General features: G+C 35.9%; 1 protein-coding gene across 1 annotated transcript in view; it reads left to right on the top strand.

Moving 5' to 3' along the window:
* Positions 1 to 23,075, top strand: part of LOC149416492 (uncharacterized) — a 37,365-nt gene extending 14,290 nt beyond the window's left edge. The window contains exons 5-14 of the mRNA XM_089642170.1: positions 6,609 to 6,896; positions 8,260 to 8,475; positions 9,681 to 9,803; positions 14,337 to 14,504; positions 17,107 to 17,235; positions 18,797 to 18,913; positions 19,775 to 19,897; positions 21,933 to 22,079; positions 22,192 to 22,320; positions 22,950 to 23,075. Coding sequence (XP_089498296.1) covers positions 6,609 to 6,896; positions 8,260 to 8,475; positions 9,681 to 9,803; positions 14,337 to 14,504; positions 17,107 to 17,235; positions 18,797 to 18,913; positions 19,775 to 19,897; positions 21,933 to 22,079; positions 22,192 to 22,320; positions 22,950 to 23,032 — 1,523 coding nt within the window. The 3' untranslated portion in view covers positions 23,033 to 23,075. The remainder of the gene's footprint in view (positions 1 to 6,608; positions 6,897 to 8,259; positions 8,476 to 9,680; positions 9,804 to 14,336; positions 14,505 to 17,106; positions 17,236 to 18,796; positions 18,914 to 19,774; positions 19,898 to 21,932; positions 22,080 to 22,191; positions 22,321 to 22,949) is intronic.
* The last annotated feature ends 398 nt before the right edge of the window (positions 23,076 to 23,473 follow it).

Below are 23,473 nucleotides of genomic sequence, written 5' to 3'. Positions count from 1 at the left end.
CTTCAGAGCCTCTAATGGAATATGATGTTTGTGGCTAGTAATGTCCTTCAGAGCCTCTAATCGAATATGACGTTTGTGGCTAGTAATGTCCTTCAGAGCCTCTAATGGAATATGATGTTTGTGGCTAGTAATGTCCTTCAGAGCCTCTAATGGAATATAATGTTTGTGGCTAGAAGTGTCCTTCAGAGCCTCGAATGGAATATGATGTTTTTGGTTAGTAATGTCCTTCAGAGCCTCTAATCGAATATGACGTTTGTGGCTAGTAATGTCCTTCAGAGCCTCTAATGGAATATGATGTTTGTGGCTAGTAATGTCCTTCAGAGCCTCGAATGGAATATGATGTTTTTGGTTATTAATGTCCTTCAGAGCCACTAATGGAATATGACGTTTGTGGCTAGTAATGTCCTTCAGAGCCTCTAATGGAATATGATGTTTTTGGTTAGTAATGTCCTTCAGAGCCTCTAATCGAATATGACGTTTGTGGCTAGTAATGTCCTTCAGAGCCTCTAATGGAATATGATGTTTGTGGCTAGTAATGTCCTTCAGAGCCTCGAATGGAATATGATGTTTTTGGTTATTAATGTCCTTCAGAGCCACTAATGGAATATGACGTTTGTGGCTAGTAATGTCCTTCAGAGCCTCTAATGGAATATGATGTTTGTGGCTAGTAATGTCCTTCAGAGCCTCTAATGGAATATAATGTTTGTGGCTAGTAGTGTCCTTCAGAGCCTCTAATGGAATATGATGTTTGTGGCTAGTAATTTCCTTCAGAGGCTCTGACGGAATATGACGTTTGTGGCTAGTAATGTCCTTCAGAGCCTCTAATGGAATATGATGTTTGTGGCTAGTAATGTCCTTCAGAGCCTCGAATGGAATATGATGTTTTTGGCTAGTAATGTCCTTCAGAGCCTCGAATGGAATATGATGTTTTTGGCTAGTAATGTCCTTCAGAGCCTCTAATGGAAAATGATGTTTTTGGCTAGTAATATCCTTCACAACCTCTAATGGAATATGATGTTTGTGGCTAGTAATTTCCTTCAGAGGCTCTGACGGAATATGATGTTTGTGGCTAGTAGTGTCCTTCAGAGCCTCTAATGGAATATGATGTTTGTGGCTAGTAATGTCCTTCAGAGCCTCTAATGGAATATAATGTTTGTGGCTAGTAGTGTCCTTCAGAGCCTCTAATGGAATATGATGTTTGTGGTTAGTAATGTCCCTCAGAGCCTCTAATGGAATATTTATTTATTTATTTATTTTTCATGTTCTCCGTAAAACGGTTATTCACCAATACATTATGGAGAAGATTACAAATTAGACAAAAAGTATAGCAAAACACATAAAAAGGTCAGTTTCACTACTTTGTGACATACGTCAAAAGATAATTGTTAAACTGCCTGTAGGTTACGTTAAAAATGTCGATGGTCAATGCAGACTCGTTGAGCAGTTCAGTCGCTCTGTTGACTGGGGCGTTCTGATAGGCAGAAGTCCTCGCTTTTGGAGCATAAAAAAGGGTATGGGACCTTCCACGAGTATACTTGTCTGGGACATATAAGTTAATCTCTTTCAAAATAGATGGATTATGTATAGTTCCAGAGATTATCTTAAAAAAATGTTTTCCTAAAAATATTTTTCGGCGGGCTTCTAATGTATTAAGATCGAGCATTCCTGCTAAGAATAAGGATGGATACAGGAAAGGGTAGTACATATATTCCCTCATATATAGGTAACGCATGAATCTCTTTTGTACTTTTTCTATTTCGAGAATATGGTTTTGCTCAGAAGGGGCCCAAATAATGGAGCTATATTCCAAGATACTGCGAACAAGTGCTTCATACGTTCTTCGGATTGCGATTCCGTTGGTAAATGATCTTGAATTACGAAGAACAAATCCAAGCATTTTGTTGGAACGGGAGACAATATCAGATATATGGGATTTGAAAGAGAGATTTGCTTCAAAAATTACGCCAAGGTCTCGAATCTCATTTTTACGTGTTAATTCATGTTTATTAATGTGGTAGGGGAACAGGAATGTATCTTTGGACCTTGTAAATGTAACGACACTGCATTTCTGAATACTGAAGGGTAAGTTGTTCAGTTCCGACCATTTGACAAGAGAATCAAGATCGTTCTGCAGAAGAATGGAATCGATGTAACTTTTGATTGCTTTGAAAAGTTTTATATCGTCAGCAAAAAGGAGATATTTTGAGTGGTTTATAGTGTTGCCAATGTCATTGATGAATAAGAGAAATAGAAGGGGTCCTAGATTCGATCCCTGGGGAATCCCGGAGTTAGTTTTGTATTCGTGAGAGATATGGTGTCCGTAACTGACATACTGACGACGATTGCGTAAGTAGCTAGCCATAAAAGCGAGGAAATTCTGAGAGAATCCGATGTCACTTAATTTTTTTAATAAAATATCATGGTCGACTTTATCAAATGCTTTCTCGAAGTCTGTATAAATCACATCAACAGGTACAAAATTTTCAAATGAATTATTAATATAGGTAATGAGATTCATAAGATTCGTTGAAGGTGACAGTGTGGGACGAAATCCGTGCTGATTTTCGGTGAGTGCGTGTTTTGTTTGGTTATATATCTGTGAATAAATTATGGTTTCTAAAAGTTTTGCGGGTGCTGACAACACAGCTACAGGTCTGTAATTATCTATTTCTGACTTTTTTCCTTTTTTATGTATAGGCGTTACTTTCGTTAGTTTCCACATTTCCGGAAAGATATTTTTGCGAAGTGATAGGTTAAAAATATGTTTTAGAGGTTGAACAAAATAACTTGCATATCTTTTGAGGATTATAGGTGGAATACAGTCTGGGCCGACGGAGTATTTAGGTTTTAGTTTATGGAAAGCTGTAATAATATCGTCATCGTTAATTTCATGAATTTGTACAGGTAAAGAGTTAAATGACGATGAAGCTATAGAGGATATGTCAAGTTTGGGTATATTGTCGCTAAATACTGATTGAAAATAGTGTGCGAAACCTGCGGCGATCTCAGACGATCCATCATATTTATTGTCTTTGTAGTCCATGTGGTTAAGTTTGTCACAGCCGCGGCGTTTATCGTTAGTGTAAGACCAAAATCGAGTTGGGTCTGTTATTATACTGTTCTCGGCCTCACGTGTAAAGTCAGTGTAGGCCTGACCAATTAACCGTTTGATTGATTTTCGCAAAGTTTTAAAGTTAGCTAAGGCATGTTCGGATTTTTTTTTTTTCCAAAGATAGTGCATTTTAGTTTTTCTCGTATGAGGTGAATGATTTCCCCATTAAACCATTTCGGATATTGTCTAACATCTTTGAGCATACGTGTAGATCTTTTCTTAAAACAAATGTTGAAAATATTATTGAGCTGTTCATAAAACATTTCGACAGCTAGATTTACGTCAAGGCAATCGTAATGATTCCAGTGATGTTGTTCTAAGGCATTCTTAAGTGTGTTATCTGAGCTTTCGTGGAAAATCCAACCCATGTTTATGTCTGGAGGCAATGTGTCTGTTTGTATATGTGATTGAGTTGTGTAATCGAATGTGAATGAAAGTGAAGGGTGATGAATATCCTCTCTGACTAATGGGGAGTTATGGCGGCAGATAACAGCATTTTTAGAATTTACATTACTTAATACTAGGTCTAACATGTGTGCATTTATGTTATAAACAGTGTTGAATTGTGTTAAATTATAAAAAGAACAAAAGTAATCGAAAACGTCAATTGGGTTTTTCCCTGAGGGAAAGTTAAAATCACCGAAAATAATAATATTTTTTGATTGTAACTTTACACTTTCACTTATAGTTTTGTCGTAAAATAATTGATACTGTTCAGATGTTGTATTTGGAGGAAAATATACAACACATATATAAATGATGACATTTCTATACGATACTTTCACCCACAAGTCTTCACCTTGGGTTTCTATGCAGTCCATTCTTTCCGCGTGTGAGTGGCTGTCAGCTCGGAGGGCTAGGAGAGTCCCTCCTCCGCGACTGCCTCTATCCTTCCTGTAGACGTGGTATAGGTTTTTAAATAGCTCCGACGAAAAGGTGCTTGAAGTTAGCCAAGTTTCAGTAAGAGCAATCAGAAGTGGTTTCTGGCACATTACGTTTGTCATGAAGTCGATAATTTTATTATTCAGACTTCGAACGTTCTGGTATACTCCACTATACCATATGACGTTTGTGGCTAGTAATGTCCTTCAGAGCCTCTAATCGAATATGACGTTTGTGGCTAGTAATGTCCTTCAGAGCCTCTAATGGAATATGATGTTTGTGGCTAGTAATGTCCTTCAGAGCCTCGAATGGAATATGATGTTTTTGGCTAGTAATGTCCTTCAGAGCCTCTAATGGAATATGACGTTTGTGGCTAGTAATGTCCTTCAGAGCCTCTAATGGAATATGACGTTTGTGGCTAGTAATGTCCTTCAGAGCCTCTAATCGAATATGACGTTTGTGGCTAGTAATGTCCTTCAGAGCCTCTAATGGAATATGACGTTTGTGGCTAGTAATGTCCTTCAGAGCCTCGAATGGAATATGATGTTTTTGGTTAGTAATGTCCTTCAGAGCCTCGAATGGAATATGTTGTTTTTGGTTAGTAATGTCCTTCAGAGCCTCGAATGGAATATGATGTTTTTGGTTAGTAATGTCCTTCAGAGCCTCGAATGGAATATGATGTTTTTGGTTAGTAATGTCCTTCAGAGCCTCGAATGGAATATGATGTTTTTGGTTAGTAATGTCCTTCAGAGCCTCTAATGGAATATGATGTTTTTGGTTAGTAATGTCCTTCAGAGCCTCGAATGGAATATGATGTTTTTGGTTAGTAATGTCCTTCAGAGCCTCTAATGTAATATGATGTTTTTGGTTAGTAATGTCCTTCAGAGCCTCGAATGGAATATGATGTTTTTGGTTAGTAATGTCCTTCAGAGCCTCGAATGGAATATGATGTTTTTGGTTAGTAATGTCCTTCAGAGCCTCGAATGGAATATGATGTTTTTGGTTAGTAATGTCCTTCAGAGCCTCTAATGGAATATGATGTTTTTGGTTAGTAATGTCCTTCAGAGCCTCTAATGGAATATGATGTTTTTGGTTAGTAATGTCCTTCAGAGCCTCGAATGGAATATGATGTTTTTGGTTAGTAATGTCCTTCAGAGCCTCTAATGGAATATGATGTTTTTGGTTAGTAATGTCCTTCAGAGCCTCGAATGGAATATGATGTTTTTGGTTAGTAATGTCCTTCAGAGCCTCTAATGGAATATGATGTTTTTGGTTAGTAATGTCCTTCAGAGCCTCGAATGGAATATGATGTATTTGGTTAGTAATGTCCTTCAGAGCCTCGAATGGAATATGATGTTTTTGGTTAGTAATGTCCTTCAGAGCCTCGAATGGAATATGATGTTTTTGGTTAGTAATGTCCTTCAGAGCCTCGAATGGAATATGATGTTTGTGGCTAGTAATGTCCTTCAGAGCCTCTAATGGAATATGATGTTTGTGGCTAGTAATGTCCTTCAGAGCCTCGAATGGAATATGATGTTTGTGGCTAGTAATTTCCTTCAGAGCCTCGAATGGAATATGATGTTTTTGGTTAGTAATGTCCTTCAGAGCCTCGAATGGAATATGATGTTTGTGGCTAGTAATGTCCTTCAGAGCCTCTAATGGAATATGATGTTTGTGGCTAGTAATGTCCTTCAGAGCCTCGAATGGAATATGATGTTTGTGGCTAGTAATGTCCTTCAGAGCCTCGAATGGAATATGATGTTTGTGGCTAGTAATGTCCTTCAGAGCCTCTAATGGAATATGATGTTTGTGGCTAGTAATGTCCTTCAGAGCCTCGAATGGAATATGATGTTTGTGGCTAGTAATGTCCTTCTGAGGCTTGCTTTATCTTTACGTAATTACACCTAAAAAACCAATGATTACAAAGATATAATATCTTTCGTTGATACGAATCTACACAAGAATTTGATAATGAATCAGAAATAATGTTTATTTTAATATAATTATATAATATTATATTTAACGTATGACCTATTTAGATGTTTTGAAACAATATAATTATGGGTCTTTTAAATTTTACATATTCCTAGATATTTCCTTGTAATAATAAAGCACGTTTATGAAGGAACAGACTGCTCACGCTGAAGGGCAAAATCATACTGGCCTAGGCCCGGTTGACTTTGTTTTATGTGATGTGCCCATTTGCCCTAGTGCCATCTCCTATCCCTTTTTACATTAAAAATAAAAATTAAATTATTTAATTATTTTACTACATTTGTTTTATAAACTACTTGCTTCAAACGATTTAAAATTGAATATTTTTAAATGATAACTTGAATTGAATAAAGATTCCGAGTTGAAGACCTGGAGTCTCTGAGACTTGGAGGTCAAGAAGAAAATATCTTTCGTCAGGGTCTATTTCATCTTTGAAGATGCTATGTCAAGGGGATTTTTAAGGAAAGGGAGGTGGGAAAGGAAAAGGGCATGATGGGTGGGTAGGAATCTGTACCCCCGCTAAGTCACCATCTTGGTACAGGTATTGGTTATCCAATAAATGGTTCCAGGTCGGCGGTACTCCCAAATTTCAACCTTTTGTTGGCATGTTTTCTTCCAGACTTGAAGGACGCTTGTATAATAGATCAGGACTGTCAGATCCCCTCTATAGACAACGCTGTGTGTGACCTACGCCACCAAGTGTGTCGGGATGGGGATATTACCACCACTGCAGTTCCAACAACTGAAGTTCCAACGACTGAAGTTCCAACAACTGAAGTTCCAACGACTGAAGTTCCAACGACTGAAGTTACAACGACTGAAGTTACAACGACTGAAGTTACAACGACTGAAGCCCCCGTAGAAATTCCCGAAACTAAAGAGTCCAAGAGAGAAAAACGTTTATCAAGTAAGAACAATCTTTTAAAATGGAGTGCTGCTACCTACCCTGATGTACGGAAGGGAGGCATGGAGCTGGCAAAGAAAGGATGAAAGTGGACTGAAAACCGTGTATGATCCTGTAAGAAATGTGGAGATCTGCAAAGAGTGCAAGGCTGATGAAAGCGTAATGAGTAAGAACAAGAAAGGGATGCTTCGATGGTTTGGGCATGTTGAGCGAATGAGCAAAGGAAGTAGTGTAAGGAGAATATATTATGCAAATGTGAACGGTAAAAGAAGTCTGAAACGCCCGATGAAGACATGGCACGACCAAGTGAATCAGATACTTGAGTTGGGCCATGTAAAGAGTCAGAATAATAGAAGAGTATTATGAGACGATGTGTGAATGTGAATGAGGCAAGGAGTGTGTGCAAGGTCAAGTTGTTTGGCGGTACGTCCTCTCTGCCTACCCCTGCGGGAATCGGCGTGATGGTTAGTTAGTTACAATTTTATTTTATTTTACTCTTCACAGCACGACGGTTCCATTCGTGCGGCGATCTTCTCGCGTATGTGATGCATCTCTGGGGGCGGTGGCAGAGTATCTAGCACGGTCGATCGATAAAATCCTACATTAATACGGTATTGACTAAATCCATCATCTACGATAAGTTAGCGATATATATAGCACGGTTTTGTATATCTTTGCTTTTAGCGCGGCCTCCGAGTTGCCCGAAAAACTTTTGTTAGCTGTTAATATACACAACTGTTTAAATATGTCATTTGTTATGCAAAATAACTGGCTATTAATGAGCGGAGGTGAAGCTCGTAGAATTGAAAGAAATCAAATAAGTCATTAATTGGTACCATTTTAGGTCGAAGAAAGGAAATTTATTCAAATATTACTTGGTATGGCAAAATATCTCATTAACTAACTCCTTTTTTAGTATCAAACAGTGATTGTCAATTGATAAAAAGATCCTTCAATATAGCTAATTTTTTATTTCGTGTAAACATCGGTTCGGCTATCGACAACGCAACCTTGTTTGGGATATCGATATAAAGTCGTTGGAAATTGTTCCTATCGATCCGATATTGTTAAGTTATCAATTTGATCGTGCTAGACTCACCAGATCGTCATTGTGGGAATCAAAAGTTTGCTATGTGATTGCACTGGACATTTCCAAGGCCTTTGGTACCGAGGACTTACCACATCCTTTTGTGTGTGAATTGCCAACTATTTGAGGGAGAGATCGATTCAGTTAACATTCAATTAACGCTGGCGTTCCACAGGGATCTGTCCTCGATCGCTTTTAATATTTTGGATTGTTTTATGTTGTTACTTTAATGTTTCAGTTTGTATTGTCGGAAAACTGACTTTTCCACATATGTTACAGTTAAAAGACTCATCCGATCCGTTCCCAAAATGTCCGTGTTTGGCGGCAAGATTGCGGCAGCAGGAAGCAAGATGGCCGCCTCCCGCGTGTTGGAGGGAGAGAGCTGTATGCATGACGAGGATTGCTCAGACCTAGGACAGGCGCAGTGTACCAATAGGCAGTGCGTGTGTCTGCCTGGCTATTTCCCAAATGGAAAGAAATCTATCTGCGGTGCAGGTAAGGAAAACCCATTTATTTATTTATTAATGCCCTTTTTCAAGGCTTTTATATAAGAATATTAAGAAATATACATTATTTATTTCATAACTGAAATGCTTCATTAACCTTCTCTTATCTGTGGTTTGTATTTACTACACATACAACTCTATAAATATAATAAATTTTGGGTTCAGATTTTAGATATTTCTCCGTTATACATTTATGCACTGAATTAAAAAATAATATTTTACGTAGTTTTCAAATTCAATTAAAAATCAGAGATTTTTGTTAAAAATCGGGAACAAATACACCAATACAATCAACCATGTGACACGCTATTGATGTCCCGCTTTATTTCGCTATGCGGGAACATGAGAAATCCACACGTCCGTAGTTGTATTTTGATATAGAATTTTTTTAGCACAGTAAGGGAAAGGTTAATAACATTTTATATTTGTTTAAAGATAAATTGAAGATGTCCACTGACTTGATATAATTGTTTCCCTCCATTAGTATTCTGTGCAAAGAGGAATTAATATGGTAGTTAGTTCTAGAATTTCTGCACTGAAATAAGTTCACAAATTCAAATTATTTTCCTCTGCCATTATTCTATCCATATATTTCTAATCCTCGTCAAATAATTACGAACACAAAAAGGTTGTGTTGTTTCACAGAAATTTGTGTTATTTTTTTATGTATATGATCCTTGGCTTAGAATACGGAGCTCCTTGGAGCAGGCTCCATTAAAATACCTGTAGAACAGACACAGCATGCCTAGATTGCGTCTATGCATTAGAGAAGGCAATCGGTCTGTTAACAACGGATTGTCAATCAGACGGATCGCTCTCCTTTGCACAGATTCAAGCAGGTTTATTAAGTATTTTGGGGCACCAGCCCAAAGGTGGCTCCCAAATTCAATAGTTGGGCGGACTTGAGACTTGTACAGGGTCAGCAGCTGGTTACTGTTGAAAAATCTCCTAGCCCTGTACAAGACGCCCAACTTTTTGGAGGCCTGATTTACTCGGGCTTCTATGGATCCCCGATACTTGAGCCGGTCTGATATAGTAACTCCAAGCATTTCAATGGAGTCTTTATTGGGGAGAGTGCTCCCATCAAATTGCACCAGACAGTCATTGATCTTCCTCTTTGCCGAAATCATAGTTACGAAATAAATACGAAACCTTAAGTTATTCCAAATATAAAGTATGTATGTTTGTTTTCAGAGCTGGGCATGAAGGTGTCTGACCAGAATCTCTGCATTGGATTTGCAGCCAAAGAAGTGAACGGAACCTGCGAATGTCCAGCGGGCTACTTCTATCAGAAATACATGAGGGATTGCAAAAAACGTAAGTCTCCATGGCCAGAATGAAACATAAGAGGAAGCTACAAGACAAAAATGTGTATATTCTTGGTATACCTTATATTGTGGGTACTATAAGGTATACCAAGAAAAGATCATTCCCAGAAAAGTTCCCACAAAAAAACTCAACACATAAAAACTCTACAAGGTTCACAGAAAACTTCTTCTTCTTTATGTGCCGTATCAGGTCCCCCCGACGTTGGCGATCACTCTAGAGAATGTATCTTTGTCTTGCGCTGCCCGGAATAGCTCCTCCACACTTCTAATGCCGGTCCACTCTCGTATATTTCGCAGCCAAGACATTTGTCTCCTACCAGGCCCTCTGCGACCCTCTATCTTGCCTTTCAATATTAACTGGAGCAAGTGATACTTCTCCCCTCGAAGTACATGACCCAGATATGAAATTTTCCTGATTTTTAAAGAAAACAGAAAACTTATTTATCCCGAAAGCAAACACAACTATATTTCAAAAAGGACCACACTACATGGCCATTAAAGTATATAAAACAACCTTCAACGTAGCATCAAACAAATAACCGACATACTTAAATTTAAATCAACACTAAAAACATTTATTTTAAACAAATGTCACTACACCTTAAATGAATACCTTTCATAAATTAAATACCTCTGTTTTTTTATTTTTTATTTACATGCATTTGTTAACATGTAATTATTGGGTTATGTAATATAATGTGTATTTGTTTGGTTAGCTGGAAGAAATAGTATGTAACCTATAACCTATACCCTTTGTACTCTTTTTGTGCAATATTTTTTTTTTTTAAATTTGAATAGGCATTAAAATCGCTTCTAGAAATGTTCGATTTCAAGCACAAATTTTTTTTATTTTTTTTATTTTGTAAATAATTTTATAAGAAAGCTAAAAAGTTGATCAAGTAAACTGTCACAGTTAATCTTAGCTTTAAAACTGTATTTTTTAAGTTGTTTCTTTTACGCGTTCAAACATTTCCATTGAAAAAATATTTTTTCTAGTAATTTACATTTATATTTGTTATTGAGTAATTTATTATTTTATTTGTATTCTACTCAAGCAAAGCGATAGGAAAACCTTCAATTTATTTAAAGCATATTTTTTGGTATTCATAATGTGCACCAATTCGTTATAAAGATTAATCAAATCAGTGATTTAGCACTAAGCTTCGCCTTAAATGCTGTGATTTCATTCTATTTCAGATAAATGCATATAGGTCAGCGTGTGTATACGTGATTGCCACTAAAATTTGAGAGAATGTTTTGTTATTAACAACGAGTCTCTCTGGCGAGTTTCAGCCCAATCGAAAACCTAAAAGCGGGTTAATATCCGCTTCCAAGATTTGCATTCATTAAAGAAAATAAAGTTTTTTATGATACATCTATTTTCGACCTATTTTGTTCGCTTGTGGATTGAATCTCCCTCAGGGACTAGCTGTGATTTTTTTAATGTCTTTTATAACTAACTAATTAACCAACCATTACGCCGTTTACCCACAGGGGTGGGCAGAGAGAACGGACCGCCAAACAACTTGGTTTTGGGACACAATCTTTGACTCATTCACATTCGTGAAGAATTCGTGCCAAGCTTGATGATAAATCACTATTTTGAATAATCTTTATAACGAATTGGTGTATATTATGAATACCAAAAAATATGGTTTCGATAAATTGAAGGTTTTCCTATCGTTTCGCTAGAGTAGAGTACAAATAAAAAAAATAAATTACTCAATAAAAAATATAAATGTAAACTACTAAAAAAAATATTTTTTCAATAGAAATGTATGAACGCGTAAAGGAAACAAACTTTAAAAAATACAGTATTATAGCTAAGATTATCTGTGACAGTTTCACTTGATTAACTTTTTTGCTTTCTTATAAAATTATTTACAAAATAAATAAAAAAAACAGTTTTGTGCTTGAAATCGAACGTTTCTAGACTCCGTTTGTTTGATTTTAATGCCTAATACCTACAATATAAGGTATACCAAGAATATACACATTTTTGGCTTGTAGTTTCCTCTTAATTGCTGTTACCTATGTAATCATTTCGGAGAAATTCGCATAAGTCTATGTGATTGCCACCAAAAGTTGATTGAATATATCACCATTTACAACGAGTTTATCTGCCAATTTTCAGCTCGTTTGTTTTGATTAGTGCCAAGAGTATTTATAAAGTGGTTTAAATGGTATAAGAAGTCAGGGACACCCATGCAAGACTTAAAGCAATATTTTTAATAATAACCTCCAAACCACATCCACAAAGACGATAAAATCTTGTAACATTTTTTTTTCGATATTTTTGGCATCTACCTTTTTGAATGATCACAACGTTCTGTTACATTGTTTTCTAACCTAGATATTTTTGGCATCTACCTTTTTGAATGATCACAACGTTCTGTTACATTGTTTTCTAACCTAGATATTTTTGGCATCTACCTTTTTGAATGATCACAACGTTCTGTTACATTGTTTTCTAACCTAGATATTTTTGGCATCTACCTTTTTGAATGATCACAACGTTCTGTTACATTGTTTTCTAACCTAGATATTTTTGGCATCTACCTTTTTGAATGATCACAACGTTCTGTTGTCTCCAATAAACATATCCCATTTTTATTTATATGGGATATGTCGATATGAGTCGTCCCGGTAAGACGAAAGATCCTGGGTACAATTCCTAATTTATTTATTTATTTATTTAACGCCCAGAGGACTTTTACATGGTTGGTAGTATAATTTTAATTTGACAGATACTTTGAAACATAAAAAATAAGAATAAAATTACATTTGATAAAAAGCTATGCAACAAGTCATACAAACACAAGAAACAAAAACAGAAAATTACAGCTATTTGTAGGTTTACATGATGTGTTTTTTTATTTTTTATTTAGTTACTTTTTTAAATAATTAGGTACATTTTTGTATGGCACATGAAATAAAATATATATATATAAAATTAAAACAGATCATTGAAGTCCTCCTCACTAGGAGATCTTGTGCTGAGGGGGACTATATATGTTAGTATACGTTTTCAGCAAATAAGATGATGTTTTAAATATATTAGCTAGTTCTTCTTCCGATATTTCCTTAAGCCAAGATTTGATGTCCTTAATGTAGTTATTTTTCGTTTTCCTTTGTTTGATGTTGAGAGGGAGTTTATTATATAATTTAATTGCTAAAAATTCAGAGTTTCTTCGTCCAAAGGTAGAATTACATTTAGGAATATTTAGCATGTCTGTTTGCTTGGCTCTGGTTTTATGATCGTGAGAGGGGTTTGCCTCTGGTTTATTTTTTAAGTGATGAACTAGAATATTTTTAGCATAGATTTTTTGTAAACTTGGAACATCAAACAGATTAAAAATATCAGTAGTTGGCGTCCTTACGGGGAGCTTTAATATGGTCTTTATGATCCAATTTTGAGTTTTCTTTAGTAGTTTAATATGGTTTGATGATGCTGAGCCCCATCCTATTATTCCATATTCCAGTAGAGAGTGGCATAGAGCATAATATACTCTCTTTAGATCTGTAGTTGACAAGATATTTCGTAATTTTTTTGAAGAAATAGATGAGTTTTGTTAGCTTTTTTGAGGTTCCTTCGATGTGTGCATCCCAATGAAGTTTGTCGTCAATTACGATCCCAAGATATTTAATTGTTTTAGTTTGGACTATATGCGGGCAAGAACATTGCGGATATTTGTTTAGACATTCATGTAATTTGAGTGTATGCTCATTCGTTGGTTGACCTCTTTTGGTTTTAGAGAAAGTTAGATATTTAGTTTTACTCACATTTAATGTAAGGGAGTTTGCTTTTAACCAGTTTTGGAGTACAGTCAGACCTTGCTCTTATGTGCGCTTTTTTATGTGTGCTTGTCCAATTTCGTTCATAGAATATAATGACAGTGTCATCTGCAAAGCTCATTATGTCTCTTTCAATGGGAAGACTCATAAGATCATTAATATAAATGAGAAATAGTATTGGACCCAATACGCTTCCTTGAGGGACACCGTACTTGATTGATAGAGTTTTGTTACTTTTATTACCAATTTGTACATACTGCTCTCTTCCAGTTAAGTAACTTTTAATAAGATTGTTAATTTTTTTAATTTTGTTTAGGAGTATTGTTGAAATAAATGTTTTAAATGATCCACAAAACTTGCCAAGATGGTATTGAATATGTCAACATCACCCAAGTAATGATTTCCCATGGTGTGAAGTCGTTGTATCGGAGAGTGGGCAATGTAGTTACGCTAGTTGTGAACTTTATCTTTTTATTTCATCTGTCTTGTTCTGTTTCACGTTTCGTTTAGTTTTATTGGTATTATCTGCTTCTTCAATGTATTTTTATATTTCATTTTAATATATTTCTACACTTTATTGACAGACTGTACAAAATAATATGATTTACATTCATACGATTTTTTTTTCTTTTTGTAAAATCTGTAATTTAAAGTTATCCTCATTTTTTGTAGATGGCACATAATCTTATTTTTGATAAATTAACAAAAATAAATATCCAATTTTCAGCCGCACGAAGAATAGGGGATTCTTGTACTGATGACTATTCCTGCTTCACATTCGGAAGTTCCGGTAGATGTTCCGAACCGGACAAGTTGGGAATTCGGAAGTGTTTTTGCGACCCTAAGATATCCATACAGAACGAGGAGAAGCAGATCTGCGAGCTCATCAATAAGGGTAAGAAAGGGATACATACTTTGCATCACTGCTTCGTAACCGCCTAAGGCTCCGTAGAAAGCAAAAAGCGATGTTTTACGGATTCGATATGATTAATGTGAACATCATAGAATGAAAACTAAATAACCAGATCAACAAGTATGAGTAGACTTATGTTATATTAGTAATGATTTATAGCCTTCTTTACCTAGCTTCTGTGCAGTTAAACAGATCCGCTACATCTGCGTACCTATTACTAATTTCATGTAATCTAGGTACAAGCGAGTGTTTGAAATGCTCAATCTTGGTATTGTTACAATTAAACAGGGTTTTACAACGAGTAGCTCTAATGGGTACATGAAATTAAATGAGGTTAATTAAATCAAGGCTGTCTACACTACCATTTACAATTTTGAACATAAATATTAAATATTAATTAGTATATGAGGTAATTCTATTGATGAAGCCAAGTAGCTTAAGAGATTTATTAACAACGTTATTAATGTGTCATCAATCAACCTCACCAATTCCGCCGGGGAACGAATACAGCGGTTATTCATTGATTACATGTTTGGCGGTCTCTTTAAGAGGAAACTACAACCTAAAAATGTGTATATTCTTAGTATACCTTATATTGTAGGTAATAGGCTTTAAAATCGCTTGACAAACGGAGTCTAGAAACGTTCGATTTCAAGCACAAAATCGGTTTTTATTTATTTTGTAAATAATTTTATAAGAAAGCAAAAAAATTAATCAAGTGAAACTGACACAGATAATCCTAGCTATAATACTGTATTTTTTTAAGTTGTTTCCTTTACGCGTTCATAAGTTTTTATTGAAAAGATATTTTTTTTAGTAGTTTACATTTATATTTTTTATTGAGTAATTTATTTTTTTATTTGTATTCTACTCAAGCGAAAAGATAAGAAAACTTTCAATTTATCTAAAGCATATTTTTTGGTATTCATAATGTACACCAATTCGTTATAAAGATTAATCAAAATAGTGATTTAGCATTAAGCTTCGCCTTGCACCATGTGGGCACAGCGGCTGTGGAGGAGGACCTTATCCAATTGTTGGCGGACCAGAGATTACAAGGCGAGATGCGCCGGTAGCTTTTTGAGTTTGAGCTCTGGTGGCTTATTGAGTTTTGGATCGCAATAACTTATTTACAAATATTTGATACTTCTCCTGTTTTAAAAATATCAGTAAATTGTTTTGCGAACCAAGGTTTTGTCTGAGAAAGTCTGAGAGAACTCCGTCACACTCATCTACTTTCCCAGCTTTTGTTATGCATTTATTTATTTATTCATTTTCGGGAAATCGACCGCTTACATTTAATCAGTTTGTACATAAGTATTATATAGTAAAATATAACCAATTATCGATTTCCTCCTTGTGACTTTAACTGAGACAGCATAATATGCAATTGGTTATATAAATTATACAAAACAAAGATTATATAAAACGAAAAATTTAGAAAACAATACATTTATAGAGATGGGGAGAGGTTGTAGATATAAATCAAATCATAATAAAGATTTAAACAATAGAGACATAAACATTATTTGTGATACCATCAGAGAAATATTATTTTATGGACCTTTTGTATTTGGTAAGTTCGGAACTGAAAATATTGTAATTATTGCATAGTCTGTTCAGGCAAGAATTCTGCTTAGAGTTCGTTTTGCTTTGATCAACCCTGAACAGGACGCAAGAGCGTGTTGAACGCGCAGGTACATTGTATGGAATCTTGTTTAGCAACTCTGGGCATTGAATATTATTGTTAACTACTTTATCCAGGAATAATGCATCCTTATGATACCTCCGTACACTCAGTGAATCAATTTTAAAGTATCAAGCTGCCTCTGTATAATTATTAAATCTTATAAATGATTTGTAATAAAGATATTTTAGGAATTTGTTTTGAATTGCTTCGATGTTTATGTGGATTTTGTAAAATGGAGACCAAACAACTGATGCAAACTCCAAATGACTTCGTACATGGCAAAGTAGAGTTGCTTAATGATATCGATGCTATTAAATGTTTTGTGTTTCTTATGATGAAGCCTAATATTTTAAATATTGAAGACAATATTAGTGATTTCTAAACGAAAATCTGAAACAAAAATCAGAAAAGGAAACGGTCACATCTGGGACTCGAACCCAGGACCCTTGTCTTTCCGGAACAGTGCTCTACCAACTGAGCTAATGGGACCCTATTCCCCTCGATCACTTTTAATTGTATCATACTTCGAATAAGAACTACTAACATTGTCTTCATTTTTTCACCGCACATTTTTATTGGCAACTATCTTTATGTATGATCGCAAGATTCAACCCGAACTAAATGCAATCCAGACAGCGTCTTTTTAGATAAACCTATCTTATTTTTTTTATTTTTAATGTGCAACATCTGTTGACTTTTCTGCAAGTCTAGAATGAATAATATTTTAGCAGCTTTATTTGTGATTTGATGTAAATGAAGGTTATATTGTAGTTTACTATCAAGGGTTATTCCGAGATCACGAATATCTGAGACTGTTGCAATGTTGTTGTTGCATGCTTTTGTGAGGGAGATATCTACATCATTGTTATAATTTGTTAATACACATATTTGCAGGTATCGGAGATGATTGCGAGGAATCAATTGAGTGTCCAGGAACGGTAGAATGCGTGGATAACAAGTGTGCATGCGCCACAGGAGAAACACCCAATAATGCAGGAACTTTGTGCCTGGCTGCAGAACTAGGTAAGTTTGATTTAATTTCATAATCCAATCCCCATCGAATTCCGGTGTCTTTGAAAGCCTTGTAACATGAATTATTTTAAAATGTCCAACTACCACGTTGGCGCCAATTGTAACACAATCAGGTAAATTATATTCAAATCAAACCACGGTAGGGCGCCATTGTAACACTATTATTTAGGCCAATATTAACTGCTAGGCCCTGCGGGCGGCACTACGTTAAGCTTTGCCCAGTTTAAGTCATATTAACAACAGTTAACATATAATAACCCAACCTAACCTAACCTAACCTATCATTTTATTATACATATAAGTACATGTTATTATTTTTTTTAATTTAAATTTTTTGGATTTCTATAATTTAATATATAAGTACATGTCAGATTAGAGATTTGTTGGCTAATTTTACAATCAACGAAGCTTTTATAGCTTCCGATTGTATTTCATGTTTTTTATTGGGTTGGCAGTGCCTACACTTCCTACAAACAAACGCGTAAACTTCATTATCGGTTTTCTGTCAAAATGGTGCAAAATTATTATTTACGTAAATAATATTGAATATCAATATTTTGAAAAATCGTAAATGCAAAGATTTGTTCTATTGTCATTAGGTTGAATCAAATGTTTGTTTTATTTTTAAATTCGTATTAAGACGGTGGTTGTACGTAAAGAATAACCGTTGTTTGAATAAACGAAATTGTACTTATTTGTTTTGGATTGTTTCAAATGAAACACTATTATTCGCTATTATACCGCCAGAGGGGCGCTCTGTCGGCCAATAGGGAAACTACTCCAGCGGCAGAAAGATTTGAATTTTACCAATCAGAGGGCCGAAACCGTCCAGACGTTAGCGTAATAATACTATCAGATGACACTCTGGTCACCATTGTAAGATAATAGGTTTACTGACAGAAAGGGATTGCTTTGATATTGAATAAAAAGAAAGACGAAGATTAATTACATTTATTCAAATCAAATAGAAACATGAGACTTTTAATTAACATGGTTAACATATTCTCAAGGGTGTGTGATGCAATCGAAGATTGCAAGCACGGAAGGAATTTAAATGGTAGCAATTTAAGTTAAATATGTGATATTATGTACAAAGATTATTGTCTGACCTGATTCACAGAAATGGGCGCCATACAGCTCTTAGGAAAGAACTGTAAAATTTGTTAAGATTGCCATGATGACCAGCGATTACTTCAAACTAGCTAATTCCGCAATCAGAATCTCCGGTAATTTTGTCGTCTGGAGCAGTTGCTCGAACCCTTCCTGTTGACCCGACCTCGCTCCAAGGCTGTCCGTTTTGGTACTGGTTCCTCCGCAATCAACCATAGACCGCGCGTCCCATATAGGAAATTGGTCTTCGGATAGAGTTGGGTAAAGCATTCCATAACTGTAGCGGGGCAAAAGTGAACTGCTACTGCCTAATGCCTAAATTTTATGTTGGCTTTATATCTGTACATACTAATTTTAGTTGTCTATATTGCAAATTTCGTTTATGATCTCAATTTTGCTTTAAATTTAAGTCAACATTCGATAACATTGTTGTATTTTTCAGAATACGGTGAAACCTGCGAGATAGACGCCCAATGCAAGGATGCCAACGGTAAATGCGACGAGGGACATTGCTCCTGCAAAGAAGGACATTTTGAAAGTGATCTAGTCTGCGTATTGGGTGAGTTAATTAAACGTGAGCCCCAATCTTAAATTCGGCAGCCACCTCTAGTCTGGAGCTCCAAAATGCTTAATCCGTTTGATAGTTTCCTTCCCAGACCACAGGCGTCAGGTGGTAATGCTGTCAAGTGTTGTACCAGTATTTCAATTGAAATACTGGTACAACACGGAAATTGAAATTGCGTCGTTCCTTCGGCACCGGTGCATGTCGGGAAACACGCTAAACGCGCATCCAGCATTTGCGAACGTTTGACATTTTCATCACGAGAACGGGTCGTTTTTACTACTCGTTCTTGAGTTCAACAGCTCAGCGTGGAACGATTTTCCGGCCTATGTGATTCCTACTGAAAAAATACTGATGTGAATTATGCTAATTTTTTAAGATCGTAATCCTGTTAAAAATGGGATTGCAGGCCCTTAACGAATGAATTGATAGGTTTTCTTGATAAACTATTAGTGAAATTGAATGAAAAAACATACACTTAGTAAGACACCACTTTATTTTTGAATCAATAACTAAGTGTTTTTTCATTCAATATGTCACACCCCAAAGTATTTGCTTCCTTCGAAAATATTAGTAAAATATCAATGTATTATCACGTGTTCATAAAAATTAACGGACTAACATTTTTGAATTTCGTCTTTATATATTATCAATGCAAAAGCAGCTGCATGAACACGTGTTCCGATGATATTATTACGAATTTACTAAAAAACTTATTAATCCCGTTTGTAACCAATAATTTGAAGAGATTCTTAATAAATTAGCAATACTCATTTTCCTTCGTGTACAACACGGGTCTTTTAAAGAAAACCCCCCCACACAGCATCCCCAAAGATGTATATATAAAACATGTTGTAGGTCTCGGCGGAACGTGTGCTGAAACGGAAGACTGCCTGGTGGAAGACAGCATTTGCTCAGATTCTAAGAAATGTGAATGCAAAGATGACTTAGTCCCAATGCAGAACAAGCAATGCTTATATCGTAAGTAACAAACATTATTCTTTTTTATAGCCCTTTTTAAAATTTATTTACTTTTATATCTGGTTTACAACCTTTCCCTTACTGTGCTGAAAAAATCCACGCGTTCCGGTGCTGTGTGGTCAATACTCAAAATAAGCGATTTAATATCAGAAAAATATGAATATTCATAGCTAATCGCTTATGTTTATTATATTTTATATCAAAAGTGATAATAATTGTAATTTAATTGCTGAAAACATGAAAAAACGTGCGAGGGGTCCACATCTAACGACGGTCCGCGACCGAATGTCTGGCGGCTGGCGGCTGGCACACGCACAGCTATGTGGTCGTAGGTATCGATGGTCTAAATCAAAATACAACTGTGGACGTGTGGATTTCTCATGTTCCCGCATAGCACGAACTAAAGCAGGACATCAATAGCGTGTCATTTCCTCGCACACTCTTAGCGTAGCAGTGTCACACGGTTGATTGTATTTGTGTATTTGTTCCCGATTTTTAACAAAAATCTCTTATTTTTAATTGAATTTGAAAACTATGTGAAATATTATATTTTTTAATTCAGTGCATATATGTATAACGGAGGAATACCTAAAATCTGAACTCAGAATTTATTATATTTATAGAGTTATTAAAGTTATTAGAAGAAATGTGTAGTAAATACACACAACAGATAAGGAAAGGTTAAGCAGACTTCGGGTGTTCGGAACTCTTGTTGTCTGTCTAGCTACAACTGTTTGTTACCCGAGGGTTGGTAAATCTCTGGTTGCGCAGATGCTTGCCTTGCCGATAATATCTATCGCTAGTACCAGCTATACACTAGCGTCATCTGGCGGGCCCTGGCGTAGGCTTTATGTCTACCGCCATCTATCGATTAACTACTCAACATAATTACGAAAGAAGAAGATAACCGATACGATGGAGTGACTTAGGCCATTTAAACACGGAGATACTTACAAGCGACTCGAGTTTGTAAGTATCCCCCCCCCGTAGCATACGTATCCGCCATGTTTGTACAAGACGTCACACGTCGACTGCGGGTTTTGTCGTCATTTGCATGCTACTGACATTGCTGAAGATTATGTATGAATGTGAATGACGCAAGTAGTGTGGGCGAAGACCGAGTTGTTTGGCGATCCGTCCTCTCTGCCTGAACAATTTGCATGGAATCTAGGTACAGGTACAAGCGAGTATCTAAATGACTCAATGTTATCATATCCTTCTTGTAACTATATTCCGTGCAGTTGAACACATGTACAATCTAGGTACAGGTGCAAGCGAGTATCTAAATGACTCAATCCTGACATAGTTTTTAAAGTAGATTTGTTCAGTAAGGCTCTCGACTATTAATCCGGAGGTCGCGGGTTCAAATCCCGGCCTGCTCAAGTAAATTTCATTTGATTAAGTATTGTAATATCACAATTTATTATGTTTAAATATTATTTACTATCTATATTTGCGCCATTTTTCAGATAGGGTAAGGTTCTCGACTAGCAAACCAGAGGTCACGGGTTCGCATCCCAGCGTCAACATGTAAAATTTGTTTGATTAAATTGTGTTATTTCACAAAATACTCTTCTAAAATAATGTATAGTACATTTGTGGCACGTTCTAGCGTGGAGGATTCTGTCAGTATCTCTCCAGTGTAAGACCAATATTCAGGATTAAAACGTTGCTTGAAATGGCTTTGGCCGTGTTTGGTGTCCAGATCTGAATAGCCAGGTACTACTCCGACTTTCCTCTTCCCTATCTCCTTTTCCTCCTCAATATTTTCAGCCTCACAATATATTCCAATTGGGAATGCCATAGCTTCACTGGTTCTAGACAGATGGGTATTTAAATTTTAAAAAATATTGAACTGCGTTAGAATCAGCGCTTTCTCCTTCGTTTGTTTTGGATAAGTCTAACAATTTCGTGACGCACGTTGCACAACGGAATCAAAACACTGTTATAAAAGCTCTCCGTGCAACGCCGGATCACAAGGCGTCGAGGAACCTTCTTCACCAGGGATATTAAATTAGTCGCGCTTTGATTTCAGTGGTTACGAACCAGACGGCAAACTGCACGGTGGACGCACAGTGCTGGCCGGCCGTGGGGGACAACTCTACTGTCTCGTGCAATGCCGGGACCTGTCAATGCATGGCTGACAGCCACTACAGGGACTCGCGATGCTGGAAAAAAACACGTATGCAAAATTCAATTTTTTATATTTACTTAATGTTATGGTGTGTTATTCCCTTCGATACATTTTATGAACTACCTGTATTAATTTTGTAATTTTTTTTCACTGGTACCAGCACTACGTGAGGTCTGCGCCAGGACATCTCAGTGCTACGTGAAGAACGACGTCCTCAGAACTGAATGCAGGAACTCAATCTGCCAGTGTCAAATCGACTACAAAGAGGAGGTCAACCCCGATACCTGCAGTAAGTTCATTAGTTGGTTATGTTATCTCGTTATACCCATCTTCTTTTCATTTATTGTTTCTTATTCCTTTTCTTTCTTTCCTATTTCTTTTTCCATTTACATTGTATTATTGTTTTCACTTTTTCTAGTTCTCTCTCTCTTTTTTCTCTCTATCTTTACCTTCAGCTATCTTAACCCCACCTTCAAAAGTTTTAACTTTATCTTTTACAATTTTAACCTCATTTACAACAATTTTAACTTATCTTCAACAATGTTAACGTCATCTTAAACAATTTTAACTTTACCTTCAACAATGTTAACTTCTCCTGGAACAATTTTAACTTTGCTTTCAACAATGTTAACTTCATCTGCAACAATTTTAACCTCATTTACAACAATTTTAGCTTAATCTACAACAAATTTGACTTTATCTCCAACAAGTTTAACCCCATCTGCAACAATTTCAACCTTATCTTCAATACTACGTGTATGCTCGTGATATTCAATTTCCTTTTTCAAAAATTGTGTCTCCATAAATGCACTTCAGGTGGCAAGAATTCAGAAAACCAAATTATTAACTTTGACAGATTTTCTCACTATTAAGGTTTATTGAAAGTAAATTATGTTTAAAAATAATTTTTGTTCACAGGTGGCGCCTTGTCAACAATTAGTGGCAATGTTTCTGTATTGCTTTTGTCAACTGTCATCGCAAAACTGTTTTATGGGTTGTAAATAGCATAACACTAAACCAGCGCTACAATAAAATAATACGAATTTATTTGTAATTTATTATTAAACAACTCGTACAACATTATTTTGTTTGTTTTCATTTTGTTTGGAAGTAAGAGCTTCATAGATGCACGCACAGATGGCAGTGCATAGAGCTTGCGTGGAAGTCCACAAGATGGATCAAGTGGCCAGTAGTCGCCAGGGCCAGTGGTAAGGCTCTCAGAGAAACTTACTGTTTCAGATTCCAATTAGCCAGCTTCTAGTTAGGTCGACTATCTAGCCACCTTTATAATACGCGGAGTAATAACTCCTTCCAAGACGAGAATACAACACATTTACTTATTGTTGTAACTCCTCCAGCATTTGAGGATAATATATGACAGGGAGACCATATTTTATAAAAGTATTTTTATCTTTTTTATATCATGAGAAAGAACATAGTTT

Source organism: Hesperophylax consimilis, chromosome 17 (assembly GCF_061612785.1).
Source record: "Hesperophylax consimilis isolate HC1 chromosome 17, BYU_Hcon_1.0, whole genome shotgun sequence".
Taxonomy (NCBI): Eukaryota; Metazoa; Arthropoda; class Insecta; order Trichoptera; family Limnephilidae; genus Hesperophylax; species Hesperophylax consimilis.
Note: the sequence above shows the minus strand (reverse complement) of the source record. Positions and strands in the feature narration are given on the sequence as shown.